Genomic DNA, 24,002 nt, shown 5'->3' with positions numbered 1-24,002 from the left:
TAGTGAGATTGGACGGTATGAGTTTAGGTTGGTTTTGTCTAAGTTTGGTTTTAAAATTGGTACTATTAGGCTATTTTTGTAGGTTTGTGGGATATAGTTAAGGATTAAGTTTTGTAGGCTTATAATTCTATTTTTATACCCTTGCAGAGGGTATTATAATTTTGGTCAAAAGTGTGCAACGCAGTGAAGGAGACATCTCCGACCCTATAAAGTATATATATTATTGATCAGGATCACCTCCTGAGTTGATATGAGCATGTCCGTCTGTCCGTCTGTCCGTCTGTCTGTCTGTTTCTACGCGAACTAGTCTCTCAGTTTTAAAGCTATCGACTTGAAACTTTGCACACACCCTTCTTTCCTTTGCACGCAGTATATAAGTCGGAACGGCCCGGATCGGCCGACTATATCCTATAGCTGCCATATAACTGATTGATCGGAAATGGTATAACTTCGGTGTTTTTAGAGTTAGAGAGTTAAAATTTTGCACGAGCGCTATTTTTGGCAAAATAATACGACATGCCAAATTTCGTAAGGATCGGCCGACTATATCCTATAGCTGTCATATAACTGAACGATCGGAAATGACCCAACTTTCGTGTTTTTGAAGATAGAAAGCTGGAATTTAATACAGATTCTATTTTTGGTCAGTTGATCCAACCTACCAAATTTCATAAGGATCGGCCGACTATATCCTATAGCTGCCATATAACTGAACGATCGGAAATGACCCAACTTTCGTGTTTTTTGAAGATAGAAAGCTGGAACTTGGTACAGATTCTATTCTATATTCCGGTTGTAACTGCAAGGGTATATAAACTTCGGCTCCGCCCGAAGTTAGCTTTCCTTTCTTGTTTGTTGTAATATCTATGTTTTTGATCATTGCGTAGTTAATTCTGTCTAGTCCGGGTGTATTTCCTTTTAGTGTGTTTAAAGCTGCTGAGAATTCTATTGAAGTTATGGGCTTTTCTATTTCTTTTTCTCTTTTGCAGGGAGTGTACGATAGGTTGTGTGAGTTACTGATTGAAGTTTGTTTTTGATTTATGAATGATGTGTTAAAGTTTAAGTCGGATGAAATTTCTGAAAAATGTTTGCAAAATAGGTCTGCGATTTCTAATTTGTGGGTGGTGTTTTGATTTGTGGTTGGGTTAAATATGCAGTGTATGTGTTTTTGTGGGTTGAGTCCGCAAAAGCGTCGGATGTTACTCCAGATTGTTTTTGACGGTGTTTCGGGTGAGATTTGTGCAGTAAAATTGTTTATACTTCGTTTCTTTTCTTGTTTTAAGGGGAGGGTAAGGTATTAAATTTTTATACCCTTGCAGAGGGTATTATAATTTTGTCCAAAAGTGTGCAACGCAGTGAAGGAGACATCTCCGACCCTTTAAAGTATATATATTCTTGATCAGGATCACCTCCTGAGTTGATATGAGCATGTCCGTCTGTCCGTCTGTCCGTCTGACCGTCTGTCTGTTTCTACGCAAACTAGTCTCTCAGTTTTAAAGCTATCGACTTGAAACTTTGCACACACCCTTCTTTCTTTTGCACGCAGTATATAAGTCGGAACGGCCCGGATCGGCCGACTATATCCTATAGCTGCCATATAACTGATTGATCGGAAATGGTATAACTTCGGTGTTTTTAGAGTTAGAGAGTTCAAATTTCACATGAGAGCTATTTTTGGCAAAATATTACGACATGCCAAACTTCATAAGGATCGGCCGACTATATCCTATAGCTGCCATATAACTGAAAGATCGGAAGATAGAAGTTTGGGACTTTATTTTAGATTTTATATTATAATAAATTGGGTTATATATTCCTATTCCCATAAGGATCGGCCAACTATATCCGATGTTTGCGATATATATCCGGTTTTAACTGCAAGGGTATATACACTTCGGCTCCGTCCGAAGTTAGCTTTCCTTTCTTGTTTTTTTTCATTTTTTTTTTATTTTTTAAATTGAATGCATAATATCTGAAGAATATCAAAATTTCAAGTCAATTAAAGCAAAATTGACGAAGTTATAAGTTATTGACGAAGTTGCTTGCAAACGTTTTACACTGAATTTTTTTGTGTTTAAAACTTTAAAGCGTTTTTCCCACAACTCACGTTTTCAAAGTCGGTGCCCCTCATAACATCAAAACTACTGCACCGATCCTTTTGAAATTTTAAACACAATTTCTGTACATATTTTACGAGGTAACGCTGCCGAGTTTTTTTTTTTTGTTCATAATTTTGATTTTGCAATGACAAATTAACCGATTTTTTCCAAAAAAATTTAATTTTTCGCTTCAAAGTCTTCGAAAAAATTAAAAAATTGCAATTTTCAAAAAACCTTTACAGCGTTACCTGGGGCGAACTATTATCTAACGAATGAATTTTCATTTTTTGATTACAAATGATCCAGCACCGAGTTATGAGGGGCACCGCAATTCAACTTTTTTTGGCGACACGTCCGGACAATTGCTACCATTGCCATATTTTTAAATATTTTTTTGTAAAAATTTTATTAAACATTCTTCTAATGTCATACTTTAATATACCGTTGGTTGAATAGTTTATAAATTTTAACTGTGTCGTCAGGAAAAAAATCACAAAAACATGGCTTTTTTCGCATGATTTGACCTTACCCTCCCCTTAATGGGCGTTAGCTTTTATGTACTTTAGAATGTTTTCTGTAGATATGTTTCTTTTTAATTCGTTCCATTTCTTCATTTTATCGTCTCTCAATTGGTTAAGTTTGCTATTCCACCATGGTACATTTTGGGGCTTTTTTGTAGGGTGTGTCTGGGGTATAGCCTTATGAGCGCTGGAGATGATGATTGTGTGAATTGTTGCGGCTTCCTTGTTTATGTTTGTGCTTGGTTTTCTCTGTGCGGAGTATACTTCAGTGAGCTTGCAGAATTTTGGCCAGTTTGCTTTGTCGGTTAAAAAAGATGGTTTGCGTGAAGTGACTTGGAGGCTCGTTGTGTTCGAGGTGAAAAGATTGATTAATATGGGGAAGTGATCGCTGCCAAAAAGATTATCTTCGGTGTGCCAAGAGCTGTCGATTTGGAGAATTGGGCTGCTGAAGGTTAGGTCGACGTTTGTTAGTGTGTGGTGTGTGCTAAAGTGAGTAGGTGACATGTCGTTTAGTAGTATGTAGTTTGATTGAGTTATGAATTTATCCAATGTTTTTCCTCTTGCGTTGTTTTGATTTGAGCCCCAGTTTTTGTGCCAACCGTTAAAGTCGCCAGTGATCAGGGTGGGTATATGTGAGATGTCTAATACGGCCTGAAGGTTTTGCAGTGAGAATGATTTGTTAGGAGCTATGTATGCTGAGATAATTTTGAATTTAAGTTTGGAGTTCAGTTCTATGCATACTGCATCAAAATCGTCTCTAAGGACTATCTCTCGAGCTTGTAGTGACTTGTGGGCTTGGAGACCTACGCCACCGTGGGAAGATGAGGTGTTTTTTGAAATAAGTAAGTAATTTATGGGTATGGGAATGTTATTAGTGAATTTTATATGTGTTTCTTGTAAGGATATTATAAGTGGTGCATGTTTTTTAATGATTGTTTGAAGTTCGCAGTAATTGTTTAGATAGCCGTTAATGTTCCATTGTATAATTTTCATGGTCGATTTTAAAGATTAGTTGTTTGTCGTTGATGAGGGGTTAGTTGGTTGCTATGGGTACTCTGTTCTTTTTATAACTGCTGCTACGAGTGTTAAGTGCTTTCAAAATCGCTTATGTTATTAGTGTGTTTGTTTTTTTTTTTTGACTTTTTGGTTGGTTAGTTTTGGTATGTTTTAGGTTGGTCGCGAGTGTCTTATTTTTGTCTTTTTGAAAAATTCGTAGTTTTAGGTCTTGGGTCCTTTTGCATGCTATGTTGTTTTTTGAAGTGCTGGGGAGGTCGATATCCATGCTGGAGATATCAGTATTTTGATGAGCGGGTGAAGTTAATGGTGTTGTGATGTTTGCAAATGGAGTAGGTGTGTGATGGTCATTAGTGAGGTCATGATATGATGTTTGTTTTCTTTGATGTTGTTTCTGTGATGTCGGCGTGTCTTTATTTTGGTTTGTGTATTGGGGTGTGGGTGTTGTTATTTTGTTTGTTATTGTTTGTTTGTTTGTTTGTCGGTGTTCTGTTTGGATACAATAGATGCAAAGCTGGTGCTGAGCTGTTGGTTGCGACGAGAGTAGTAAATTTCTAGTGCTGTTTTGTGGTCGACTTTTTGTATAGTTTTTATTGTTATCAGTTCTTGTTGTTTTATAAAAGATGGGCAACTGCGGTCTAGTGGGCTATGTTTTTAATCTGCATCGAAAAGGTTTTTGCAGTTAATGCAGTTTTTTTCGTTATTGCATGACTCGTTTTCTTCTGTGTGGGTTGTCTCGGAGCAGTTCGTGCAGAGCTCTGTGGGGCTTTTGCAGGTTGGGGTCGGGTGTCCAAATCGTAGGCATTTTTGGCATCTTAGTGGACGTAGAATATATGGGCGTAGACGAACTTTTTCGTATCCAACGTTTAGGGATTCTGGGAGTGTATGGGTTTGGAAAGTTATTATAATTAATCCAGTTTCTACCAATGATTGGTTTTGTTTTTTTTATGATTTTTTTGTGTTTTTAATTCGTTGAGTATTTCTGTTTCGTCTATGTTTTGTAATACATTACAGTATATAACGCCCTTCGAGGAATTACTTCTATGTCTGTGATGTTTTTCAGTCTAAGTAACTTGTTTGCCTGTAAGGTGTTCTTAGTTTTAACCAACAAATAACCGGCTCGAGAATTTTTGCATGACTCCACTTCTCCTCCGCATTCAAAATCTATGGCTTTTTTAATAATGAAGGGTGAAACATGTTCGAGAGATTTATTGTCAGTTCTGATGTTTGTGGTGTATGTGTTTGTCAGTTCTGTTTGTCAGATGTTTGTGGTATATGGATGTATTACCTATGTCAGGTGGTTTATCCATTGTTGTTGGTTTTTATTGGGCTGAACACGTTTGTTTTTGTTTTTTTCGAATTCTGTTTAATACACTTATTTGCTTTTTTCCTGAGGTTTGTTGTTGGTGTTGTTGGGGATTTGTGCTAGTGGAGCTCAAAGAATACACGTCTTATCTGAAAGAGGTTTGAAGTGAAACTGTTTTACTGTAAGTTATTTACAAATATAATACTAAAATATAAAAATATTGGAGTGATTGATTAACTACTAACTACGGTTTATTAACCGGTTGATTAACTGCGGCTTCTTCAGAAAGCTCTCCAATCGATAATTAAGAATGTTTTATAATATCAGGAGCATGAAGTAAAACTTTATGAACCGATGGGGGGAGATAAAACCTCCAGTTTTAGGTTGATCTACTACTAGACCCATTTTAGCCCTGAACTCATCATGAATAAATTGTTTTCTCAATAAAATCTTATCTTTAGCCTCTTAGGATTGAATTCGACATACTTTTTCGTCCAATTTGTACGATAGGTGAAGAAAATATTCAAAAAATCGAATATACGCATGAAGCGGTGACAGTCCAAACTCAAATCGCTCCTTATGAACTTCTTTTTTTGAAAAAACTTTTAAGTTGTGTAACGAACTGTCTTTTCTGCTGCTGATCGCCACAATTTGCCGCGGCTAGCTCACAGAGTTTCGCGGATCCGTTCCACCGAATTTATAGATTCGACGTGATTGCCCAAGCCCAGAAAGTAATACAAATAGCTTGAAGTTTCCACACTCTTTATTTTGAGAGCTCTTTACACTACAAAAGGCTTTCTTTCTCTTTTATTCGTTGCTCCTTCCGTTCCTGTTGGCTCCGTCGTCGGCGTCCTATGCGGGTTGTCCGGGATACGCCGCCGCTGTTCCGTCCCCGCCGTTACTCCGTCGCCGATGGTGCTCCTGTCGCCGCGCTGCCAGCGATTCCGCTACCTTCTGCCCTTTGGCCTTGAGAAAACACCCCCTTGGGTCGACTACGACTGATTTGACGGTTGGCTGCGGTCGGTCGCCTCCGCTACACCGGGACACCGTGCATACGCTCCGGTGCCAGGTTTGGGAGTTTGTTTGTTGACTGCCGCCTTCGCTACACCGGGACACCGTGCATACGCTCCGGCGCCAGGTTTGGAAGTTGCCGTGTGACGTCTCCGCTACACCGGGACACCGTGCATACGCTCCGGTGCCAGGTTTGGAAGCCGTCGTGTGTCTGATCGTATTGTCGCGCTCCCTCTACACCGGGACACCGTGCATACGCTCCGGCGGACCCGAGTTTGTAGTGGCGGGGCTGGTGACCAGGGTGTTCTCACTTGGTCTGTAACTTGGACGCGAGTTCTTGAGTCGGCCGATCCGTGTTTCGCAGGACCACGCCTGTTGGTTGCGATTCCAGGAGTCGGTAAGGCGTACGCCAGACTTATCCTTTCTTCACTTCCTTGCAAGGCTACCTGCCGTGTTCGGGAATGGCTCAACTCGACTCTGACGCCTCGGGCTTGTAGAGGAAACCGTCCAGCAACGGATCCTTGTCTCCCTAGTTCTGTACGTCTCGTGGTTACCGGGCGTGTGATCCCAAGTAGGCCTCCTTGTTTCGCAGGACCACGCCTGTTGGTTGTGATTCCAGGAGTCGGTAAGGCGTACGCCAGACTTTATCCTTTCCTCACTTCCTTGCAAGGCTACCTGCCGTGTTCGGGAGTGGCTCAACTCGGTCTCCCCACCCTGGTTCTGTCTTGTGTCTCGTCCTGTACGTCTCGTGTACACCGGGCGTGCGATCTCGAGTCGGTCTATCCTTGTCTCGCAGGACCACGCCTGTTGGTTATGATTTCAGGAGTCGGTAAGGCATACGCCAGACTTTATCCTTTCCTCACTTCCTTGCAAGGCTACCTGCCGTGTTCGGGAATGAACCAACTCGTCTACACGACCCTGGGTTTCCGGAGGAAGGTCCAGCAATGGATCCTTTCCTTATTTTCTTATTCGCTCTTCTCGCGCTTGGCTGTCGGACTCTCCAAAGGCGGTCCTTCAACTCAAGCAAAACCCGAATCCTTTTTAGAAACGCTCTAACACTTGATTGGCGGACTCTCCACAGGCGGTCCTCCAACTCAACGCTACAAGCTTCCTAAAAAGACTCGTCCCGAGCCGCTCCAGTGGGCCTCCTTTTATACTGACTGGAGCGCCCGTTAATCCTCCTGGATTCTGCTCCTGCCGTTAATCCTGCTTCCAGAATCACGCCACTTTCCCGTTGGCGGGTCGCTGTCCGTGGCCCCTCGTCTCCCCTGGCCACGGATCTCTGCTGCTGGTGCGTGGTGCACCGGTGGGCTTCCAGGTCCCGTTGCACTCTTCGTCGCAACCCCCCCCCTCTGCTCCTTGCCGCTCACCTCGCCACACTTTCTAAGGCACGCCTGCGCATCGTGCTGACTCCCCACTGGACTACTTTCCCAACGTTGCCCCGGGACCCGTTACGTTCCACGTCGATTCCTTCTTCCCCCGGGTGGCGCCGTTTACCCTTTCACCTGCCACCGTTACGTTCCACGTAGATTCCGTCCTCCCACGGGTAGCCCTTCGCCAGAACCCACGGTAACTGGCTTTCACCTTTCCCCCCAACCCCCCGTACTGATCCTGGCGATGTTCCCTTGGGCTGCCCGGGTTGTTGACCGGTGGTTGACCCCTATGCCCCCGGCTATCTGTCTTCGCGTGTGGGGAGACTAAATCTCCTCACACTTCCCCCCTTCTTCGGGAAACGACAGAGCCGTTTGGACATCGGTGTTGATGCGCTGCGCTGAACATGGGCCCCCAAAAAAAAATGACATTCTCGGTTACCCTCTTATTTTGGTGTGGATACCTATCCACTTCCCCCCTCCTTCGGAAAACGACTGTGCGCTCCCCTGGGACCCTTTTAGAGCACCTAGCCTATGTACCCTATTCCATGTTTTTTTTTTGTTTTGTTGTTTTTTTTTTCCCCCCCTTTTTTTGTTTTGTTTTTTTTTTTTTGTTATTTAATTAATTAATTTTTTTCTTGTTTTTTTTTTTTTTTTTATTCTTTTTCTTTAATAATCTTTAATTTTTAATTTTTTTTTTTTTTTTTTTTTTGTTGTTTTTCTTTCCTTATAATTATTTTTTCTTTATCTTTGTTTTCAGTTAGAGTTTTATTTTATTTTATTCTATTATTAATTTTTTTTTTTATATACCCTTTTTTATACCCTTGCAGAGGGTATTATAATTTTGTCCAAAAGTGTGCAACGCAGTGAAGGAGACATCTCCGACCCTATAAAGTATATATATTCTTGATCAGGATCACCTCCTGAGTTGATATGAGCATGTCCGTCTGTCCGTCTGTCTGTTTCTACGCAAGCTAGTCTCTCAGTTTTAAAGCTATCGACTTGACACACCCTTCTTTCTTTTGCACGCAGTATATAAGTCGGAACTGCCCGGAACGGCCGACTATATCCTATAGCTGCCATATAACTGATTGATCGGAAATGGTATAACTTCGGTGTTTTTAGAGTTAGAGAGTTCAAATTTCACATGAGATCTATTTTTGGCAAAATATTACGACATGCCAAATTTCATAAGGATCGGCCGACTATATCCTATAGCTGCCATATAACTGAAAGATCGGAAGATAGAAGTTTGGGACTTTATTTTAGATTTTATATTATAATAAATTGGGTTATATATTCCTATTCCCATAAGGATCGGCCAACTATATCCGATGTTTGCGATATATATCCGGTTTTAACTGCAAGGGTATATAAACTTCGGCTCCTCCCGAAGTTAGCTTTCCTTTCTTGTTTTTTTTTTTTTTTTTTAATTTTTTTTTTTGCACATATATGTATCTATGTTTCTTCTTTTCTATTTTAATTTTTTTTCTATATACCCCCTCGTTTTTATCCTAAGCTAAAATTTTTTTTTTTTGTTTCCCCTCTTTTTATTTTTAAATTAATTGGTTTTTTTTTTTTTTTTCTTTTTTGTTTTTTTTTTTTTATTTATAAATTTTTTCTTGACTCTTACTTTTTAGACTTTTCTCAATATTTTCACGCCGTTGGTTCCTCCTCGCACTCGGAAGCATACGGCTCCAACCTGCGCCATGACACACCACCTTCCGGTGCCTCCTCTCCACCTCCGCCGCCACCCTCACACAGAGCTCCGGCGGCCAGTCTTCTTCTGGGACCTCCTTGTCACCTCCATCCGACGCTGACCTCATCAGCACCGGCCTTGTTGGCCTCTCCTCCGGGCACGAGTGCTGCCGGCCCAGCGCCGGCTTCCTTGGTGTCGGCCACACCCACGGCCCCTTCGTCCATGGCTCCTCCTCCTTATCCTCCTTCCTTGGGCGTGGTGTAGGTGGTGCCGCAGGCCACGTTGATTCCTGCTGCCTCTTTCTGGCGGCCGTTGCCACCTCCCTTTCCTCCGGTCGTTCCGACCGAGGGCGTGGTGTTGGTGGCACCGCGGGCCACCGCGTCGCTGGCCGGGTCCTCCTCGTGGCTTTCCTCCTTTTCGCAGCCTCCACCAGCCGCCTTGCCCGTCGCAGCCGCATCCTCCTCGACATCGCCCTCCTCATGGCTCTCTCCCGTCCATCTCTCCTCACGTCTCTCCACTCCCTGTCGATCTCCTCGCAGATCTCCTCTGCTCTTTGGGCCCTCTTCCTCGCCATCTCCGAGATGGTGACCATCGCCTCCTTTCGCTGGCGGCACCTCTCCGATCTCCTCCTGTGCTCCAGCGCCTCGCTCCGGCGTCGCTCCTCCACAGTGGCGCGACCGACCGGTATGTGTTTCCGTCCTCCTGCTGCCCGTTGGATCGCCCACTCCGTCCTCATCCTTCTTCCGCTCCATGTGGGATCGCCGACTATCTCCAAATCGCTTTCGTCAGACGAGACGATCATCGTTGCTTCTGACCTGTTGCTCATATTGCTTCGTTGATTAGATTTTGTTGAATAGACCGTGCTCCTCCCAGCCGCCGCCTTTTATAGCACATCCAACTCCCGCTACTGGATATGCCCCGTTACTGTTCCGTGACTGGACCTGTTAAAGCTCCCGTTACTGGACATATCCCGTTTTCCATTGTGCACTTGTGCCGGTTGCCGTTCTATTCCTCCTTCGCCGGTGATCCCATGTCTTGGCACTTCAGCTCACTCACGTGTGCCCTCTTCTCTTTCTTGGTTCTTCCGTGCCGTATGATGACAATTATTGGCGACACGAAATTGACGACCGTGTAGGGCCTATCGTACCGCGGCGCCAGTTTGGCTGCGAATCCCTCTGCTGCCTTCGACAAATGGTGCTCTTTTGCCCACACCGTTTCGCCAATCTTTGGGCTCCACTTCCGTCTCCGTAAATTATAGTGCCTCGCCTGGTCCTGGGCCGCCCGCTCCATGTTCCTCCGCACTATTTCGAAGACTTCCTTCATCTTCGTCGCGTTCTCCGTGGGCGTTCCTTGCCCAACTCCTGTGCCTAACGCGTTTTCGTCGAACAACGCTCTTGGCATCCTGGGCTCCCTGCCCTGCGTTACAAAGCAAGGCGAATACCCTGTCGACTCTGACACTGCCGAGTTCACTGCCAGCATGAGCTCTGGCCAGTGCTCGTCCCAAGTCCTCTGGTCCTCCCCAGCGAACTGGGCGATCATCGTTTTGATCGTTCTATTCGCCCTTTCTGTTGGATTTTCTTGGGGCGTATATGGTGCGGTGAACTGGTGGCGCACGCCAAGCTCCCCGAGGAACTTCTTAAAGCTGCGGCTGGTGAATTGTACGCCGTTATCCGTCACTATCACCTTCGGAACTCCATACCGAGCGACAATCCTTTCTCTGACTGCCTTTTGCAGTGCCTCGGTAGTTGCTTTCCGCAGTGGCACTATCTCCGTCCACTTCGAAAACCGGTCCATCATTACCAAAACCATTGTATTCCCATGTTTAGATCTTGGCAATGGACCCACGAAGTCCGCACACACCGTTGCCCATGGCTCTTCCGGGACCTGTGTCAGCATTTGTCCTGCTGCTTGCATCTGGCATGGTTTGTATTTTAGGCAAGTTTCGCATCTCCTGACATATTTCCGGATGTCTCTTTGCATCCCTGGCCAGAAGTACCTGGCGGCCACTCTGGCTATCGTCTTCCTCACGCCTAGGTGTCCTGCCGCCGGTGCGTCATGGTTCTCTTTGAGGACCTGCTGCCTCGACTCCGTGGGCACGCACAACTTCCATGACGCCACTTCCTCGCTTCCTGCTCTATGCGGAACGTGGCGGTAAATCAAGCCGCCCTCTTCGACGTAGTCCGGGAATTTTTGCGGGCTTGCCTTCATTTTCTCCTTTAACGCGTTTATCCACACGCACTCTTGGACTTCCAGATCCACGGTTCTTCTGAACTGCTCCAACACCGGCTGGCGAGATAGCGCGTCGGCGACCACGTTCAGCTTACCCTTCCTGTAGCTGATGACGTAGTCATACTGCTGCAACTCGAACACCCACCTCGCTATTCTTCCAAGCGGGCTCTCGAGGTTGTTGAGCCACTTCAGTGCCATATGATCCGTGTTTACGTCGAACTGATATCCTTCCAGGTAGGGCCTCATTTGCCTGATCGCCCATACTATGGCTAGGCACTCCTTCTCCGTTGCCGAGTAATTTTTTTCAGCTCCAATCAGCGTTCGACTGGCGTATGCGATCACTCGTTCGTCCTCCTCGGTGTCCTGGGTCAGGACCGCTCCGACGCCGTAGTCGCTTGCGTCCGTTTGCAGCACGAACCTTTTCTCAAAGTCTGGGCACGCCAGAACTGGGTCTTCCGCCAGCCGTGCCTTTAGGGTCTCGAACGCCTCCTGGTGCTTGGGGGTCCATTCCCATTTCGTCCCCTTTCGTAGCAGATCGTTCAAGGGCTTCGGGAAATCTGGGACGAACCGCCGATACCATGACGCCATCCCTATGAACTGTCGTACTCCCTTGACGTTTGTCGGGGGTTGCAGCTCCGTAATGGGAGCGACCTTCCCCGGATCCATGCCGATCCCTTGGCTCGTTATTCTATGTCCCAAGTATAGCAGTTGCTGCCTGAAAAAATGACATTTTTCCGTGTTTATCCGCAGGTTTGCTGCTTTCAACCTTCTGAACACTTCTCTTAGGTTCGCCATGTGTTCTTCCTTGGTGCGTCCGATCACGATGATATCGTCCTGATACGCAAAGGCATGTGGAGCCATGTCCGGCCCTATGACCTGGTCAAGGGCCCTTTGAAATGTTGCCGAGGCTGAGTGCAACCCGAACGGCATCACCTTCCATTGGTACAGACCCTTCCCTGGAACGGTGAAGGCGGTGTACTTTCTGCTTCCTTCCTCCAGAGGGATCTGCCAATACCCGTCCTTCAAGTCGAGGCTGCTGAAGAATCTGGCCTCCCTTAGTTGCTCCAATATGAAATTTATTCGTGGCATTGGGTACGCACCTTTTACTGATTTTGCGTTGATTTGCCGAAAGTCCACGCACATTCTCCACTGGCCCGTCTTTTTCTTCACCATTACAATCGGTGAGCTGTATGCGCTATTCGAGGGCTCAATGCATCCCTTTTCCAACAGCTCCTCCACTTTTGCGTTTATTTCCCCTTGTATTTTCGGGTTTTTGGGGTAATATCGCTGTTTTATGGGAATGTCGTCCTTCATGGTGATCCTGTGCTGAGTTATGTTCGAGCATCCTGTTTGGACGGCGAACGCTTCTAGCTCACTCTCGATAAATCTCTTATTGCGTTCGTCTTCCCATACCTCTGGACATCCGGACACTGCTACGGACAGTCTATCCTCCAGACATCCGCCCCATCTCTCCCTTTTGGGTATGGTAACGCGGTGGCCTGCGCATGTCACCGTTGCGCCGAACTCGCTGTGGAAATCCCATCCCAGCACCAGACTGTCCTCCATGCCTGGCATCACCAGCAGGTTCAGTGTCTTTGTCCTGTTGCCGAAGCTTATCCGAGCCTGTAATGCGGCGCGTATTTCTGTATGGCTTCCATTGGCTAACTTTACCCGCCTCTTTATCGCGACTCGTTTCCCGGCTATTTCCTGGCTCTCTGCTAGGTCCTCTGATATAAAACTTGCCGTCGCTCCTGTATCCAGCATGGCTTTCACCTCCGTGCCCTCGACCTCGATGGTTGCCGTCAACTGTTGCTCCGGCTAGTCCTCCTATTAATTTCGAGAGGCAGCACCGTGCGATCCCTGCTCTCCTCCCTGTTGCTGGGACCGCTGCGCATTTCCCGCCCTCTGGCAGCATTCTGTGCTTCGAACTCCTGTCGCGCCGCACATTTTGCAGAAAAGCAGCCTTGGCTTCCTGCACCCGCTGGCCCAATGGCCCATGCCACCGCATCGGTTGCATGCCTGGGCTGGGTTCTCGACCGGACCCTGCCTTGGCCCTGCTGCCCACTGCTGATTAGGCTGTTGCGGAGCCGACCTATGCTGGGTCTCGGGCTGCCATCTCGGCATCCAACTTTGGTTCGTGCTGTTCTGTCGCTCCGGTGGGCCTTGGCGCGGTTCCTCTCTTTGCCACCTTGGTGCCCATTGTGTGTTTTGGACGGCCTGGTGGTGGAACTCGTCCCGTTGCTCTTTCTGGGTCCATTGGTCCCTCTGGTACCTTGCCGCTTCACCATGCTGCGGTTCTTTTCTCTGCCACCTCTCGTTTACGGCCGGCTGACTGTGGCTCCACCTTTGTTCTGTGGCCACTTGCCTGTTAAAGGCCTCTTCCTCCTGCGCTTATTCTTCAAACTCCTCTGCTAAGCCCATCACCTCCTCTAAAGATGCGCAGGCATATGGCCTTATGAACATTTTCATTCTTGGCATGCAGTTTTCGACGAGCCTCTCGATTACTTCTTTCGTGGTTTTTCCTAAAGGTTTCATTAGTGACTGAAGGTCCACCATGTACTCTTTGAAAGGCTCTCCGCGACGCTGCTTCCGTTGGCGAACTTGGTCCGCCAACTTTTCGAAGTATCCTTTTGGCAGGAAAAAATTCTCGAAGCTTGCCTTGAACCTCGCCCATGTTGGCCATTCTTCGTCGTTCATGATGAACCACCTTTGGGCCCTGCCCTGCAGTAGTTCTGGCATGGCCCTGGGGATCGTGTTTATGTCTAATCCGTATGTCTTTGCGGACCACGTTACTCGGTCCAGGAACTCTAACGGGTCCCCTGTGCCGTCGAAACGAAACGACCAGTCTCGCACCTGTCTGGCTACTTTGGCGTAATCCACCGGGGCCGGAACATACTTTCTCGACTGCGGTTCTATGCTCCTTCCCATTCTTGGATCTGGTACCGCCAGGCTCTCTATAAACTTCTCTGTTTCGCTGGCTGCTCTCTGCCTGGGGGTTGATCTTTGTCCAAACCTTTCCTCTAGGCCGTGTGTTAGCGCCAGTACCTCCTCTTCCTTGGATTCGTCGACCCACCTCGCCACTGAGGATCTCATCGCTTCCACAGTCCCGTCTGCTGGTAGACCGATCTCTCTACACACTTCGCTCAGCTCCTCCTTTCTCAATGTGTAGATCCAATTCTTTCTTCCCATCTTTCTGCTGTGTTATTTTCTAGGCTAAATGCAATCACGAAGTTTGGGCGCCAGGTGTAACGAACTGTCTTTTCTGCTGCTGATCGCCACAATTTGCCGCGGCTAGCTCACAGAGTTTCGCGGATCCGTTCCACCGAATTTATAGATTCGACGTGATTGCCCAAGCCCAGAAAGTAATACAAATAGCTTGAAGTTTCCACACTCTTTATTTTGAGAGCTCTTTACACTACAAAAGGCTTTCTTTCTCTTTTATTCGTTGCTCCTTCCGTTCCTGTTGGCTCCGTCGTCGGCGTCCTATGCGGGTTGTCCGGGATACGCCGCCGCTGTTCCGTCCCCGCCGTTACTCCGTCGCCGATGGTGCTCCTGTCGCCGCGCTGCCAGCGATTCCGCTACCTTCTGCCCTTTGGCCTTGAGAAAACACCCCCTTGGGTCGACTACGACTGATTTGACGGTTGGCTGCGGTCGGTCGCCTCCGCTACACCGGGACACCGTGCATACGCTCCGGTGCCAGGTTTGGGAGTTTGTTTGTTGACTGCCGCCTTCGCTACACCGGGACACCGTGCATACGCTCCGGCGCCAGGTTTGGAAGTTGCCGTGTGACGTCTCCGCTACACCGGGACACCGTGCATACGCTCCGGTGCCAGGTTTGGAAGCCGTCGTGTGTCTGATCGTATTGTCGCGCTCCCTCTACACCGGGACACCGTGCATACGCTCCGGCGGACCCGAGTTTGTAGTGGCGGGGCTGGTGACCAGGGTGTTCTCACTTGGTCTGTAACTTGGACGCGAGTTCTTGAGTCGGCCGATCCGTGTTTCGCAGGACCACGCCTGTTGGTTGCGATTCCAGGAGTCGGTAAGGCGTACGCCAGACTTATCCTTTCTTCACTTCCTTGCAAGGCTACCTGCCGTGTTCGGGAATGGCTCAACTCGACTCTGACGCCTCGGGCTTGTAGAGGAAACCGTCCAGCAACGGATCCTTGTCTCCCTAGTTCTGTACGTCTCGTGGTTACCGGGCGTGTGATCCCAAGTAGGCCTCCTTGTTTCGCAGGACCACGCCTGTTGGTTGTGATTCCAGGAGTCGGTAAGGCGTACGCCAGACTTTATCCTTTCCTCACTTCCTTGCAAGGCTACCTGCCGTGTTCGGGAGTGGCTCAACTCGGTCTCCCCACCCTGGTTCTGTCTTGTGTCTCGTCCTGTACGTCTCGTGTACACCGGGCGTGCGATCTCGAGTCGGTCTATCCTTGTCTCGCAGGACCACGCCTGTTGGTTATGATTTCAGGAGTCGGTAAGGCATACGCCAGACTTTATCCTTTCCTCACTTCCTTGCAAGGCTACCTGCCGTGTTCGGGAATGAACCAACTCGTCTACACGACCCTGGGTTTCCGGAGGAAGGTCCAGCAATGGATCCTTTCCTTATTTTCTTATTCGCTCTTCTCGCGCTTGGCTGTCGGACTCTCCAAAGGCGGTCCTTCAACTCAAGCAAAACCCGAATCCTTTTTAGAAACGCTCTAACACTTGATTGGCGGACTCTCCACAGGCGGTCCTCCAACTCAACGCTACAAGCTTCCTAAAAAGACTCGTCCCGAGCCGCTCCAGTGGGCCTCCTTTTATACTGACTGGAGCGCCCGTTAATCCTCCTGGATTCTGCTCCTGCCGTTAATCCTGCTTCCAGAATCACGCCACTTTCCCGTTGGCGGGTCGCTGTCCGTGGCCCCTCGTCTCCCCTGGCCACGGATCTCTGCTGCTGGTGCGTGGTGCACCGGTGGGCTTCCAGGGCCCGTTGCACTCTTCGTCGCAACCCCCCCCCTCTGCTCCTTGCCGCTCACCTCGCCACACTTTCTAAGGCACGCCTGCGCATCGTGCTGACTCCCCACTGGACTACTTTCCCAACGTTGCCCCGGGACCCGTTACGTTCCACGTCGATTCCTTCTTCCCCCGGGTGGCGCCGTTTACCCTTTCACCTGCCACCGTTACGTTCCACGTAGATTCCGTCCTCCCACGGGTAGCCCTTCGCCAGAACCCACGGTAACTGGCTTTCACCTTTCCCCCCAACCCCCCGTACTGATCCTGGCGATGTTCCCTTGGGCTGCCCGGGTTGTTGACCTGTGGTTGACCCCCTTTTTCCGCCTCCTCGGCCCCCCCCCTTTGCCCCCGGCTATCTGTCTTCGCGTGTGGGGAGACTAAATCTCCTCACAGTTGTTCATTGCTGTTGGCTTGGCTATGAAGCAGTTTGTGGATGTTGTTTCACTTTATTCATAACAAACTTTACCATCAACAATGGGATGCACATAAATTTCATTTGGGGGCAACCATAGGAAAATACTTAAAACTTTACATATACGAACTAAAAAGACGCACATTTTTAACAAAGATTTACACGAAACACAGAACAAATTATTTATATATATATATCTGCAAAAATAAAGTATATACCATATCCATTTTAACAGAGTTTTATAATATAAAAATTATGTCAACTGCGGACAAATTAAAAGTGCATAAATATGAGTACCATTTTGTCATACTATTTTTAGAAAGTTCCGTTAGAAATGCCAAGCAGACCATATTGCTTGGTAAATTTTGAACAATCAGCTGATAGTAAGACCGGGTTTCGCTTGAATAGCTTAAAATCAATTTTTTTATTTTTGACCTATGGCAGCGACCACTGTGCATTGGCGTTCCACATTGATATTCGTAGCGTCTCCATAGATTATTGTTGCAATGTTGTGCTACGAGCAGGTGTATCACCATGTTCTGGTTTTGAACAAGCGTTTGCATGGTCGTTTTCATGAATGACATAAGCTCCATCATACTTTGTTGGAGGGTAAGCATCATGGTTTCCATTTTGCTGTGTGGCTGTTCTGGGGCCTGTTGAGCGCTTTGAGAGTTAGGCTGAATTGGAATTTCCCTTCCAGATCGTGGAGCATCGGCATACGAGAAGCCGTTGGTGGTGTTTAGTGGACCGAATGAGGATCTCGCAGCTTTGGCGAAGAAGACGTCTGGCGTAGTTTTTGACGCATTGTACGCATTCTGTGAATTTTGGTTGCGCGTTGCGGTCGCTTGACGCATGCGACTCTTTAACTCCTTATACACCATACATCCTCTATAGTTTGCCGTATGGCTGCCTCCGCAGTCTCCACATTTCTTCACGGTACTGTCCTTGTTTGTAGTGCAGTAAGCGGACTTGTGGGCATCCCCGCAGACTACACAGACAGCCCGAAGTGTGCAGTAAGACCTTGTGTGTGCATACTCTTGACAATTAGTGCATTGCACTGGACCGTTTATGTGGCTCTTCAACAGTGATTTCCCGATGCAAAAGATATTGCAGGTTGTAGATTGGGTGGACTTCGTTCTTCTTCAGCGACCTGCTTTCTGGCTCGAGCTCGACCTTGAAGAGGGGTTGTGGCTTTTTATCTTTATTTAGAATGTTAATAACATTCTTGGCGGCGAAGCCCTTTTCTTTAAGGGCGGTTTTTATTTCCGCGGCGGTAACATCAGGTTCTATTCCCTTTACTACCACTTGTAGGCCCACTTTTCAGCTGGTACGTGTAATAGTTTTTCTGTACAGTGTCCAGATATTTGGACACGATTCGGAAGTGCTCTTCACTCTTGGTATGCACCTTTGTTTCATGGATGTTCCCTTTGATAAGCGGAACAACATGAAAGTTGTCACCGTTCCCAATCAACGACGCAATTTTGTTGATCAGGGCACTCGAGCTGTTCTCCCTAATATAGATTGGAGGGGGCTTGGGTTTTTTTGTGGTGTCTTGGGCTGGTTGGTTTTCCTCAACCTCCGCCAGTAGGGCAAATCTGTTAGTAGTGGATCTGTCTGGATCTTTATCGATCTTCAGGACACGGGTAATTTTTGTTTTATTGCCTGCCGGAGGTGGGGTTCTACACTGAGAACTCCATGACGCGGGAGTCGGAGTGAGCAGGGCGGGTGAGCAAGACCTTGCCCTTTGGGTTTTAGCGGTCAGTAAAGCCGGGTTGCTCTTAATCGCCGGTTTTTCCACTTCGGTATCGCGGGTTGAAAAGTAAGAGTAGAAGCCGTTTATTTGGTTCACTGAACTTCTAAACTCGTTCTTTTGATCGTTGCTCAATGAGCTCATTGCGTGGCACTTATTTTTTTTTTAAACAATGCAATAAACTAAAAAAAAATCAATTAATTATAAATTTATATATTTATATATAAATATATATATATAAATATATATATATAAATATTTTTATATATAAATTTGTATATTCAAAAATGGTAGAAGATGATTCTCTAAGACTTTTTTGTAGTCTGTGCTATTCATGCGAGAGCTCGTAAAGCCCAGATTAAGAGTTCCAGACGCATGAAAGGCTCCCCAAACCATTGCGGATCCACCTCCGAAATAGCGCCTTGAAAACATGAGAGGATCCTTACGCAAATCTCGCCAATAATGACGAAACCCATCTGGGCCATCCAGATTAAATTTTTTCTCATCAGAAAAAATGATCTAAGTGAGAAATATTGATTAAATTTGTATGTATAAACAACATGAAGTTGAAATGCCATGACGAGGCCCAGTTGGTTTCCAAATTTTTTTCAGCAAACTGAAGGCGTGCTTTTTTGTGTTGGGGCTTTAGGAATGAAGCCTTTTTTAAAACTCCCCTTACAATAAATTCCGAGGCTTGCAACATTCGCCAGATAGTCATCCGAGACAGGATGACTGCAAGACGCTGCAAGTGAGGTGCATGATAGAAAAGAATTGCTTGCTTTTTTCAATATGCTTCGTTTATTACGATCGGACAGCTTGGGTTTTCTGTCGGAGCTACGTTTAAGACCATATCCATCCGGATCGTTTACAAATTTAGTGATAACACAGCGTGTTCGACAAATTATCCGCGATGTTTTGCTAATATTGAATCCGGCATCGTTGTAAGCTCTTATTCTTCAGCATTTTATTAAAAACTAATGAAATGTTTAGCAGAACTTTAAGTAAAACAAATTCGCACCAAATCTTTCGCGCCAGCAGGAAAAATCTAAATGTGTCGTATAGTTTTGATACACGTGCAGCGTAGCTAAAATTGAAGCGTGTGTCCTTTTTTTACCATTACTCGAAAACGGGAGATGCAAACAAAGTGAAAAAAAATATCTCATTTTGTGCATTAAACATTGTGCTATCATCCCTCATACTGTGTTTTGATCGTTTTCGATTTCGCATTTTGCTACGAGCGCCGAAACAAAGGTGTCGTATAATTTTGGGCAGGAGTGTATATAAATTTAGTGTTCTATTGCGATCGATGGCCTGCGTTTATGGAATTGGTCCGGACGCTTTTCAGACATACGCAAATTAAACTTCGGAAATTTTCGGTTATTTTTACCCGTGGTATTAGATGCCGTCCTCTGGCCATAAAATTTTATATAATATAATATAATATATATAATAATATATAATAGTTTACGTTTCGCCTTCCATAGAATGGTGTCGGAAGAGGTTTAAGGGCCTCTTAGCGCCCCGAAATTAAGATTTTCGTAGTATTCGACAGCACCACACACGAAAAAGTTCTAAAACTTAAAAAAAAATTAAATGACGGAAATTTAAAGCGCTTTGCTTCACTCGTCCAATGGGCTTACTATATATCATCAAAAAATAATATAATTTCAAGAAAAGCTTACGAAATTTTGATGTACCTCATGAAGATGTGTGTAGCTTAGTTTAAGACAAAAATATAATAATAATTACATAAAATGAAAATTAGTTCTTATTTAATTTTATTAATTTAAGGGGACCCCCCCATTTTCGGTTTCAAAAAATCGGTTTTTTTTAATTTAATTCGAACTTATAACTATTCAAGAATGTTCCTTTAAAATTTCAAGTTAACATTTCAAAAACTCTTGAAGATATAGCCGATTTATGGTGGAAGCGTCAGGCGACGCGAGGGCGTTACAAAAATTTCAAACACGGTTTTATACTATATTCGACCTAATGAACAATTCCTACTAGGTCTCTTCAAAAGTTCCAAATCACTGTCGCACTGTGTTATTTAACGCTAAATCGGATCCCTGGCCCACTGTGTGTCGGTTGCATCCTTAGATAAATGGGAAAAACCTGAGAGGAGCCGAGGCTGCATTACAATGATGGAAAATTTTTGAAATGCCGCTCCACCGTTGTGACTGCCACCTCTTGAGGGACTACAAGGGACTTTGCATCAATTCAGCGCATAAAGTTTGGCGCCCTTTACTAATGCACTCCTAATGCATTACCGGATTTGTAGAGCTCCACGGATAGCTCATCGTCACACGCCCCCACCTTGAGAATACCCTGGATAGCCGCTTTGCAGTAGGTCTTTGTGGCACATCTTGGGAGCGTTCTGGCTTGCGCTGCAGTGCTTTTGTTTTGGGCTCCTGTGCAGCAGTTTTTTGTTTTAAAGTGTTCTGGCACCTTAAGCCATACTTCTGAACTTCTTAGTCTCTTCCACATGTTTTCGGAGCGAACATAGAATAAAATAGAATAAACTTTTCGAGCATTTATTTTAATTAGGTACAAAGTTTTTTGTTAAGCAGTTATTTGACCGTGTGGACTTCGATCATACTTCGAACGAAACATCCTAAAAAATGTGCAGAGTCGCTGCCCCCAACGAATCCGAAATTATAGGAAAATTGGCAAACACATTCAATGCTGTCTTTTATCATATATATTCAATAATTTTCAAGCTATTTAGTGGTAAATGTGGAAGCAATCGTATTATTTATTGTAGCGTCTTAGACTATGAGACGTGCTGCGTAAGAATATTTTAAAATGTGTAATAATGTAATTACATACATATATTGAATTTTTCGTCACTGTTCGTAAAATTTGTATAATACATTGTCGTCATTTTATCTTATCAATAAAAAACACATTTTATGCTGTCGAAACATAATATTACTAATAAATGTAACAAATAAAATAATCTAATTTTAAAAAGTAAACTAATTTAAACCTCAAAATTACTTTTTTAGCGCTTTATATTTTACGGTACTGTCATGGGCGGTGGAAACGATATACGATGCGGATTGGAGCCATTAGAATTTGAAGAATGTATTATTGATAGTCCAGAGTTTCGTGAAAATTTAAATCAACATGAAAAAGAATTGGATCATACTAGTCATCAAATAAAACGTATTATAAAGGAAGTCAAAGACCTCATGACTGCTGCTAAAGGTAAGTACCAAATTTTTTTTCCTTATTCAACTTATATAGTATAGATGATACATATTACATAATACATGATACATATTACATATTAACACACTATTTATTTATGCAAGAGTTGCCATAACTATAATATAATAAAAATAGGTCATGAAATTTACCTTATTAATAAAAAAAATTAATTTTCATGGAACTATTAAAGAAGGAAATGCAATGGCCAACATTAATCAAAACTTTTCAAAGGGTATCATAATTTTAATTGTAAAATTTATAAAGTCGACGTATCAATTTTTGTTGATGAATTATTTTTATAAGCTAAATAATTTTTTAGCTTCACTTCATTTTTTATACCCTTGCAGAGGGTATTATAATTTTGTCCAAAAGTGTGCAACGCAGTGAAGGAGACATCTCCGACCCTATAAAGTATATATATTCTTGATCAGGATCACCTCCTGAGTTGATATGAGCATGTCCGTCTGTCCGTCGGTCCGTCTGTCTGTCTGTTTCTACGCGAACTAGTCTCTCGTTTTTAAAGCTATCGTCTTGAAACTTTGCACGGCCCGGATCGGCCCACTATATCCTATAACTGCCATATAACTGATTGATCGAAAATGACCCAACTTTCGTGAGAGAGAGAGATGAGAGCAAATACTCTTGGCAAAATAATACGACGTGCCAAATTTCAAAAGGATCGGCCTACCATATCTTATAGCTGCCATATAACTGAGCGATCGTAAATGACCCAACTTTCGTGTATTTGAAGATAGAATAATGAAACTTAGCAAAGGTTCTATTTTTGGTTGATCCAACCTACCAAATTTCATTAACATCGGTGGACTATATTTGGTATTTGGTTTATTTGGAAGTGGTATTTGTTAGAAAAATAAATTTTCGTATTTTTGAAGATAGAAGCTTGGTACTTTTTTTTAGATTTTTTATTTTAATTAATTGGTTTTATTATGATGTAATCATAAGGATCGGCCAACTATATCCGATGTTTGCGATTTATATCCGGTTTTAACTGCAAGGGTATATCAATTTCGGCTCCGCCCGAAGTTAGCTTTCCTTTCTTGTTCTATTTAATTTTGTGAAAAAATCGATTTATACATAACAAAATATTTGATAATATTTTCGGAGCTTTACACTAATATGTATTTTCATCTTAATGTTTTAAGGGGCTATATGCAGTTGACCGCGCAAAATAATGAAATTTTATCGATTTTTTTTTTGACACCATAGAAAATATTTATAAAAAATGTTTTAGCGACGTTGTTTAGTACATGGTTCTGGGTACCTATTGAAATTTTCTCATTAAAAATTATTAAATAATAAAAATGTTATAGCCGAATTCCAAGATCGTCTTTTTTCGATGGTGTGGTGGACATCACACCCCGAGAACCTCATCCGAAATGAAAAATTTAAAAATATTTCGTTAGTATATTGTATTGCCTAGTCCGTGAACGAAGGATTTTTAAAAATTTTGATTAAAAAAAATGGCGACGGTTTTAACAAAAAATATACTTTTCCAAGGTATAAGATTTTCGATTTTGATGCTCTAAAAAGGGAGTTTCCAAAAAATCGTTTACGGACTAGCTAATATCATAATAAATAAGTGGTCAAAATTTGGTGTTGATCGGATTAATAGTTTTTTATTAATCGTGTCCACCGCAAAGGTAATTTCGAAAAAACAAGATTCTGAGATAATCGCGTTCAAGTTTGTTCAAGTTTGATGTGCAGGTAGTGCGCTATATATAGCTACAACTTCGGTTCAAATGCTCCGATCTTATGAATTTTTGTGAGAGTATTCTCAACATTCTCACAACTGTATATAACCTCTTAAATACCCTAAGATGAACATACATTTTTTTTAATTACACGTAATTAAATTATCTATGGAATGGATTAAAATTACATAGATAATTCATATATTGGATTTTTTCAGCGACAAAAAGAAAACAAAATTTAAAGTAAAAACGACCCTACATTTTTCAACGCCGCTTTTTTATATTTTTTGCAATCGCAATAACAAGAGTCCACACTCTACCAGACTCCTACTAATCAAGAAAATTTTAGAATTTGTAGTTTCAGATTTTTACAAACTGTAAAAGAATTGCCAGCGGCGTTCCTGTTTCCATTGGCTTACGTAGACTGCGTCCTGCTTCGGAAATGCTTTATTTTTATGGTGTTAGAAATATAACTAAACAAGAAAGGAAAACTAACTTCGGGTGGAGCCGAAGTTGATATACCCTTGCAGTTATAACCGGATATATATCACAAACATCGGATATAGTAGGCTGATCCTTATGAGAATATGATACTATAACCCAATTTATTATAATACAAAATCTAAAAAAAGTCCCAAACTTCTATCTTCAAAAATACCAAAGTTAGTATTTCTATC

General features: G+C 44.2%; 1 protein-coding gene across 7 annotated transcripts in view; it reads left to right on the top strand.

Moving 5' to 3' along the window:
• The window catches only part of Graf (GTPase regulator associated with FAK), a 379,470-nt gene that overhangs the window by 45,148 nt on the left and 310,320 nt on the right, over positions 1–24,002 (top strand). For all 7 annotated transcript variants that reach the window (XM_043211294.2, XM_070276585.1, XM_043211293.2 and 4 more), the window contains one exon: positions 21,409–21,610. In XM_043211294.2, coding sequence (XP_043067229.1) covers positions 21,433–21,610 — 178 coding nt within the window. In that variant the 5' untranslated portion in view covers positions 21,409–21,432. Of the gene's footprint in view, positions 1–21,408; positions 21,611–24,002 lie in introns of those variants that run through there.

Source organism: Drosophila bipectinata, chromosome XR (assembly GCF_030179905.1).
Source record: "Drosophila bipectinata strain 14024-0381.07 chromosome XR, DbipHiC1v2, whole genome shotgun sequence".
NCBI lineage: Eukaryota > Metazoa > Arthropoda > Insecta > Diptera > Drosophilidae > Drosophila > Drosophila bipectinata.
The sequence above is the reverse complement of the archived record's forward strand: the minus strand, read 5'-3'. Positions and strand labels throughout refer to the sequence as shown.